Source organism: Rhinoraja longicauda, chromosome 8 (assembly GCF_053455715.1).
Source record: "Rhinoraja longicauda isolate Sanriku21f chromosome 8, sRhiLon1.1, whole genome shotgun sequence".
Lineage (NCBI taxonomy): Eukaryota > Metazoa > Chordata > Chondrichthyes > Rajiformes > Arhynchobatidae > Rhinoraja > Rhinoraja longicauda.
The window spans coordinates 33,007,063-33,015,838 of record NC_135960.1 but is presented as its reverse complement, the minus strand read 5'-3'; the positions used below and the strand labels follow the sequence as shown (position 1 = coordinate 33,015,838).

General features: G+C 42.0%; 1 protein-coding gene across 11 annotated transcripts in view; it reads right to left on the bottom strand.

Moving 5' to 3' along the window:
- Positions 1 to 3,966: 3,966 nt before the first annotated feature.
- Positions 3,967 to 8,776, bottom strand: part of agap1 (ArfGAP with GTPase domain, ankyrin repeat and PH domain 1) — a 615,219-nt gene continuing 610,409 nt past the window's right edge. For all 11 annotated transcript variants that reach the window (XM_078403564.1, XM_078403565.1, XM_078403566.1 and 8 more), the window contains one exon: positions 3,967 to 7,826. In XM_078403564.1, the coding sequence (XP_078259690.1) occupies positions 7,593 to 7,826 (234 nt within the window). In that variant the 3' untranslated portion in view covers positions 3,967 to 7,592. The remainder of the gene's footprint in view (positions 7,827 to 8,776) is intronic.

Here is an 8,776-nt window from a genome sequence, read left to right as displayed (position 1 = left end):
CACGCAGAGTGCACACAGTCAGTCATTCATTATTTGCAAATGCGTTGTGACAGCCTCAGTTTGTTCACAAGTGCTGTTCACATGCAAGTCTTTATATCTGCTTTCTTCAAGAGATTGGGCTTTAGTTTGTTCCAGCGAAAGTTAAATCCAGGACGCGGTTGTTAAAGCTAAGAGTTCAATTGCCCTGTCATATGTAACTGCATGCATGGTCGGGTCAGGGAGGAACGGATTAGATAAGAAACTCTTAATTTACAGATTATCCACAAACCTGCGCTGCCCACTGACTGAACAAAAGTCTCAGGAAAGATATTCTGCCATCCCAGTGGGACGTGTTATAATAAGGATTCCGGGAGGGCGGGGGTTCCATGTCTGCTATTAGCATCCTTAGGGTAATCTGATTAACAATAAAATTACCCAATGAGTTATAATTAGAGCCCCATGGAACTTTTTACTAAATTTCACAGACACATAATTCTTCATATATTTTATTTCTTGTCAGAGACCGGAGATATGAAGTAAACAATAGCACTTTCTTCAATATCTAATGAGAACAGTAATTATTCTAAACATATATAATTACACTCTTCATGAACATTAAATACACAGTACCGTCATCCACCAAATTGATAATTAAAATGCCAATTATTCCTTTATGTGGAATATATCAAGTTTCCTGTTTACATATTTCTCAGGCACCTATTTTAGATCATTTTGAGGGTATTACTTTTAAACCACTTTTCATAGCAGTATGATAGTTAAATAGATATATATAACTTACACCATGGAAACAAGCCGATCTTTTGATTGAGGTGATACTTCAAGTGATCCAGTTGTGAATGGATGGATAGTGAGATACTGGTCAGATTTACTGAGGAGCCCATACAGAAGGGTCTAACCACTGCCAGATTTGTTACCTGAACTGTGTCGAGTTGCTCACTCTTACTGAAATGGGGAATGGCTTTTACTCGGGTTCTCACTAGCCCAGTGTTCAAGTGGACTATGATGAGTTCCATTGGAAAGGAATTCCAGGATTGCTATAATGATCACAAAAGGTCAATGTTTTGGATTAAATCAATAAAGAATAAAAATTAGGGGTCATAAAAATGGTAAAAATCTTGAGCTTCTCAATGGACTTCAAACTGGCTCGAGATACATTAAAGGACCAGTTTCCTAATTGGAAACCAGAGCACCCGAGGATGCCTACAGTCACAGGGAGAATGGGTAAACTCTACACAGACAGCACCTGAGGACTTGGGTCTCTGACACAGTGAGCAGCAGTTCTACCAGCTGCACCATGGCCCCATCCTGTGTCAAGATTTGACTCAAATACCATTTGATAAATTTTGTGCTGTGCCCAGACCAAGGTCTGGAGTCATCTCCAATTTGTCTAGTCTGTGGGGTCGTGTGGTGGAAGAACTGAAACGTCCAGGAATATTGATGACCAATAGTCACTCACACAACCAACCCAGTGATGTACCCACAGCACAACACTTTGCAAAGAACCAGGGGCAATAAAATCTACCACCGCATTAACTCTAACTCAGCCAATAAAAAATCTTATTTTTGAACATTGTAATATTTCTATCAGTGTCCTATATAACTTAGTCAACTCGAATGTGATGGTATTTCCATGTGCCTGCTGCCTGTACTCTTTTCCAAGATAGATGCCGTGATTGGCGAGCGCTGTCAACGATGACTGCAAGAGTTGCAGCAGGTCATTTCATCCTATTTTTACGTCCAATTTTTGAATTTCAGCTTGAGTGCAGAAATGGGTATTTTGGATGCATCATAGAGGCATTATTCATGACATTACTGTAGTACTTTGAATACTCAAGCAAGTTTCCTTCTCATTAACCTTGACACATGGAGGCTAACGTTGCAGACACTCACTCCTGCTGCATCTGAAACCAATTGGAGATGGAGCTTGGGACTACCCTGGTTCTGTACTTAGCAAGCAGCCCCAGTCCAGGTACGATCATAGAACTCCAAGGAAAACAGAACCAATTCCAAGCTCAGGCATTTTCAAGATTCTACTTCTCTGTTCAGTTCTTCCTCTTTCTTCAAATCTCCTTCTGGTATCGGCAGTTCCCGCTGTGGAAGGAAAGATCAGAGCAAAGGCCATTCAGATGGAACATTTGCACCATCTATGCTTTTGCAAGTCACTGAATTGCTACTCCTGCTGACTGGATTGTGAATGTAGTTGCATTTAGTTGTGCCTGTAAGGAAAACTGTGGTAATCCCTTGAGCCTCTGGACTCCATTTTCCTGGACTTTTTCCACCTACTGGACGACTTGTTAACTGACTCTAAACTTGTTCTTGGTGTAGGGCATTTGATTTAAGACTTTAAGGGCGGCACAGTGGCGCAGAGGTAGAGCTACTGCCTTACAGTGCCAGAGACTTGGGTCCTATCCTGACTACGGGTGCCATCTGTATAGAGTTTCTACGTTCTCCCTGGGACCTTGTGAGTTTTCTCCGGGTGCACCGGTTTCCTCCCACACTCCAAAGACGTGCAGGTTTGTAGGTTAATCGGCTTCTGCAAATTGTCCCTGGTGTGTGATTGCTGGTTGGTGCGGTGGGCAAAAGGACCTGTGTCCATGCTGTATCTCCCCAAAAAAACTTTGATGCGGGGCATCCCAGCTAGTAGCCACTTCTGCACAGGGTCAATCCTGACCTGGCAGCTGACTGTGTGGAGCTTGCAAGTTTTCCTGTGACTCTGTGGGTTTACTCTGGATTCTCTGGTGAGTTAATTGGCATAATAACCCCTGGGGAGTGGTAGAACCTGGGGATAGATGATGGGAATGTGGAGAGAATAAAATACGAGGTTAGTGTAAATAGTGTAGTTGATGCTCAGTTGGGCTGAAGGGCATGTTTACATGCTATGACCCTAGCCAAGGTAACAATGATGTTCAAATATACTCTATATATTTAAACATAACCGTTACCTCTACATTTAAGAATAGCTTTATCCCCTCAATCATCAGACTTTTGAACCACACTGTGCAATCCTAACCACAACTCCACATCAGCATCAACTACAATGGGCTTTATTTAAGGGTTGCGCTCCGAACTTTGGCTTGCACTATTATACCTGTTTACCCTGTACAATGATAATTTATTATATTTGTATTGTGTTATTATCGTGTTGCGTTAATCTGCCTGTAAAAACTGCAGCAAATAAGAGTTTCATTGTGTTCCGGCGCCTTTGACAATTAAACGCTGTTGACTCTTGACACATTCTGTACTCTGTGATGTTATTGAATTTTATTTTCACAAAACAAAATCTTAATTAAGAGAAGTTTTCGCGTTATATCCTTTTAATAGGATTACTGGCCTTGCTTTCTGTTCATTATTCCCTGATGAATTTTCTGTTCACTATTCCCAGATATTGGAAGATTTAGGTCACATTATCCATTGGATAGAGTCATACAGGGCCTGGAAACAGGCACTTCAGCCCAATTTGCTCACGCCGACCAAACATGCCCTACCTACACTAGTTCCACCTGGCTGCACGCTTGGTCCATTACCCTCTAAACCTATCCTATCCATGTATCTGTCCAGTGTTTTTTAAACGTTATGACCAGTACCTGCAGACATGTAGAAAGACATGTGTGTGTGTGTGTGTATATATATATATATATATATATATATATATATATATATATCAGAGTTCTCACTTAATTTTCTCCCAGAGCGCTTTGCATCCCAGGAAATGCGTAGTGATCTGTGAGGAAGTACCTGTAATCTCGGAAATCAACCTGCTAAAATGAACACAAGAAACTTCGCCAAACATCAATGAAGACGCAGTGGACGAGATGTTAAAACCTGGCCAAGCAACATTTATGCTTGAACAGAAAGAGAACTATGTATACCACCACATTTTATGGAACCAATCATTCTGAAAGCAATGTATCAAGAGAATTTTATTTATTGAAAAGAGACATTTTACAATTACAGAGTTTAGTCTCCTTACATTACTTTACAGTCTTTAACAGAGTACTGTACAGTTGACCTACAAAATCATAATACATACTGGTGTGGTCAATCATAACTCAGCCTAATAAACTCCACCGGCAAAATACAGGCAACGTCACACAGCGTTTATTATTACAAACATATAAATAAAGCATCTAGTCATTGCAAACCATGAACTGCCAAAATGAGGTAATATTAAACAAAATCATTCATTCTGATAGTGTCCATGTTGTACTTATTTACACTGAGAAATAACCGACAGCTGACAGCTCCTTACAGATACATCCCAGATTAGTGTAACAGCAGATAAACAGATCCCAGTTGGAGTAAACTCTGGCGGAGTTTATCAAGCATGATTACAGATACATTTATATTTAAGCTTGGCACTCTTTAGGGCTGAAATCCCTAAATAAACCAGAAACTCAGACATTATAAAACAACATCCCGAGAATGTACACCTCACGACTCGCAAACCAAATAAGGTGCTAAAATGTTGTTAACGTGCGAAAATGATTCCATTACCAACGACCATTGGGAAATATGGTGCTTTTACATACTGCTCCCTTTTGAGATTTTTTATGATGGAAGTCTTGAAGTTGTGCTGATTGATGACTTGGTTTGTGTGGTTGTGTTACATTTATGGACTGTTGGTCCAATGGTAGTGGGTGGGGCAGAGTGTTTCGGGGGAAAAAAGAGTGAAGTAGGTTGGCCCAATGCTAGAGTCGCAGAGGGATGCGCACCAAGATGGAGCAGAATTCCAATGTGACCCAGGGGGACATTGTGTTTGCTGCTAGCCTGAACACGCAGGGACTGGGTGGCCTTGCACACACAGCTGCTGCCACCCGCGGTATAAATGGTTTTCAAACAATACGTCTGGACATGAAAGAGTGTTGAAGCAATAACTTACAATGTGGAAGACAGACACAAAAAGCTGGAGTAACTCAGCGGGTCAGGCAGCATCTCTGGAGAAAAGGAATAGGTGACGTTTCGGGTATGGGGTGTGTGGGAGCAAGGGTTCAGAACTCACCAATGCTTTGGATTCATGACACAGAAGTGAGGTGTTGCTTATCCCCAAAAAAAAGTGAGTTAGTGGAAAACTAATTCCCTTGTTTGTATTGTTATACCCAATAAACTTAGGCTGTCAGCTTTATCATAAAAGTGCAGATTTGGCATCAAGGAGAACTGGATGTAAATATACACCAAGGCACTGGGGTACCAAAAACCTCACACGCTGTTCACTAAGTACGTGTGGAGTGCGTTCACTTGTGTCCACAAATGTGTGCGTCTGCTTTGTTCCTGCGCCTTGGTATTATCTGGAGGGCTAAGAATCACCCAAAACGTTCTGGCTGACTGTTAGCCCTCAAAAAATAAATAGCGCATTTCAGGTTAATGTGGATTGAGTATTTTAATTGTATTCCTTGGGATGGACGGATGGTGAAATATTTACTGCCAGAAATCTATCACGTGTTTCCCCACTATCTTTCCTTTCTGTAAAGCTCCACTGGCAATAAATACCCTGCAACACAGTGTGGTTTGGAAAAATACAGACACACACAGCTCTTGCCAGACCCCTCTTTGGAGTGATATTGGGAAAAGGCAGGCGATACCCCAGCAATGCCTCCTACAGCTTCTCTCTCACTCTCCCTCTGTGAAAAGAAGGTCGGGTGAGGGGGGGCAGCACTGTGTGTATAAACTAAGATGCTCAACATTAGCGGATTAAATGTCAGGACAATGATGTCCTCAGTCTGGAGAAATCTATTCTGCCTTTTAGGTGAGAGGAATCTTGAATGGAGGGAGCGGGGGAGGGGCAAAGAGGGGGTGTTCGGGAGGGACTGAAAGGGGAAATGAAGTTGGGAATCAAAGTACAGCCATTGCGCAGTTTTGGATTGTCAGCAGTCAGGCACCATGGCGTTTATCCTGGTGTGTCGGAATGGGGATTTCACCCCACATGGAACCCGGAAATCATTCACATATTTTCTCTGCCTCACGTTGCTGGTAAGGAATAGAGTATTGAGAAAGCGACGTTGGCCTACACAAAACAGTGAACTCACAAGCCTGAGTATGTCGTGGAAATGTACGTGAGTAGCCTGCTGTTTTCCCCTCAGTAATGATTAAAAAGAAACCTGCATCTACAGGAGGTCTTCTGATTAAACCCAACAATTCAATTGGCAGAGAACTAACGCGATAAATTGGAATGAAAGCATCCTCTTTGGATGATGCTGGAGTATAACTGTAAGTAGAGTTTAAATTGTATGTCACTAGCCGAAATCTCTCTCACAGGTTACTCCCATTTATGGACCAAAACCCCCCACCCCCCAAAAAAAGGTCACACAGCCAATCGTGTGGCTCATGGACAAGAGCGGCCATTTTAGAGCAGCCGATGTACGCAAATCTGATCCGAGTTTCAAGTAATTCCCTTCCCCTTTCTGCTCCAGAAACAAAGACTAAAATCTCAATGGAATGATCAATATTAAGTACAACATATAAATACTATAGCATTAAAGTTTACATTATATTTACAAACAGAACAGAGAATCATTTTGGAAATACCTCACTGAACAAGGCTGCCAATCTATCCATTTTTTAAAAAGCTACCAATGACAGCACAGGTCAGAAGGGCAGTGAGCTTGCGACTGAGAGATGAAGCTAACACTGATCAATTCCCTTTTTTCCAAACGAGCAGACGATACAATGCCTCCAGCCTTTTAATCAGAGTATGGTTCTGCTTCCAGCACAGCACCGGGCTCTTCGCAAGTACCAATCTCCGTTTACTAAACAGATCGAATCGGGGAGAGGGGAGAGGCAGAACCCCATTGCCTTTCTTTGACTAGGAAGAGGACTAAAAATTAAATAGACACTAAATTATGACAGTGAATTTAGGAAGGAGGACTCAGAGGACTAGAAAGAGCATGACTGAGATAATGTGCTGCTTCTGCGAACATTGCAATCACATCCAAGCAGTCATTGAACCGTGCCATGTAACTACCTCCTCAGCTAATATGCTTTCCTCCATGATGACTAATCATGTTCTATTAAACAGTAGTAATGCTGGAAGAACTCAACTATACAAGTGTAATGAAGCCAGTATTCTCCCTGGACAGATTAGCCACAACTGATTTGACACATACCATCATAGGAGCTTCAAACCTGACAAACTCTGTGCTCTCACCTGATTTATGTCAGCGAGGGCCCTTCGTAGAAGAGCTGAATCAACCTGTTTTGGTAGAGGTGAAATGTACTGACAATTAATTGTCAATGCCTGAAGTTCCAATTTCCCTTCTCCACTTCCACAAGTCTGCCCCCTTGACCCGGAAGTTTTTAAGACAGGTCATAGCTCCACCAGTTGCCCTTTAACCGGGCAATTCCTAATGCTGCTGAAACTTGTTTTTCAACTGCCAGGGTCTCACATCGTTTGTGTAATGAGCTGATCACGGCTGCTTGTCTCTTCTCTGTGCCCCAACCACCTCCTCCTTCAAACCACAATATCTTCAGCCTTTCAGGCATTTGCGTTCTTCCAAGAACTTAATCAGGAGAGGAATGAGGTTTCACAGATATGAGGTTGTAAAGGGAGAGGTTCAGTGCTGCCCTCTATACGTTTAAACAATCCAACGAGCTCTTGCTCAAATGACAGTGGGCAGTTTTGACTCCATTAGTCTGCCCTTGTTGTTGTTGTTGTTGTTGTTGTTTCGGTTGCTGGTCTTGCGGGATAGGTTGGGAGTTGCCAGCAGAATGAAGTGTTCGTCCGGACAGCCGTACTGGAGAAGAATGTCACTGCACTCCTGACTCAATGCCTGCTTGGCGTAGGCCAATGGAGTGTTTCCGTGAACATCTCGCGCTGTGACATCTACTCCATACTGCAGGATTAAGAACAAAAGTTAGCATATGGGAGTGTAACACAAGACTTGTCAGCCACTCTAACCTGTTGGTCCATGTAATTATAAGATCTTGGAGTTTAACTCCATGGTCCAGATTCCCTCCATCTAAAGAAAGGTCTTGACCCATAACATCACCCATTCCTTCTCTCCAGAGATGCTGCCTGTCCCGCTGAGTTACTCCAGCATTTTGTGTCCACCTTCAATCTAAACCAGCATCTGCAGTTCTTTCCTACACATTTCTTCAATCCACACTCGTATTCAACAAAATCTAACCTCACATTTTCTGTTTTCACCTGACACTTTGACTCTTCGCTCCCAGTTGGCGTTGGGGAATACATTTTCAGATTTTACACGATGTTCTAGTTTTAAATTAGAAGTCAAGCGCTGAAATCGATCTCATTTGCCTTTGCAATACAATGTCTACATTGAAAGTTTGGGACCTACAATAAAGATCAGTTTTTCAGAATAATTTTCCTTTTCAAGCTTGGGAAAAGTTACACCTTCCTTACTCTCCCACACAATACACTGAGGTCCTCAGGATCTGTCCACTTCAAATTTTGCTATCAATTTCAGCAAAGTTCCTAATTCTCCACCCTGTTCTAGTGTTTCGAGTTTCAAATTTCATCTTTCTTTTTAGAAATAAAACATACTGATTTTAGCGACCTGCTTGTTCTGCAGGCCAATCCAAGCTGCTTTATCAGTGACTCATTCCACCACAACTATCCTTTTATTGAAAGTACAGCAAGCTCATTAGTATCCATCAATACTATCCAATATTATCGTCTAGAATCAGAGAATCAAATGGCCCAGAATTTGGCTATGCATCCCATTATCCCTATATGAATAAACTTACAATTATTCCCATTTTCTCACCCGCTATATTCTCCCTAATTTTTCAATTCGCTTGAAATTATCACTGAACTTGCTTC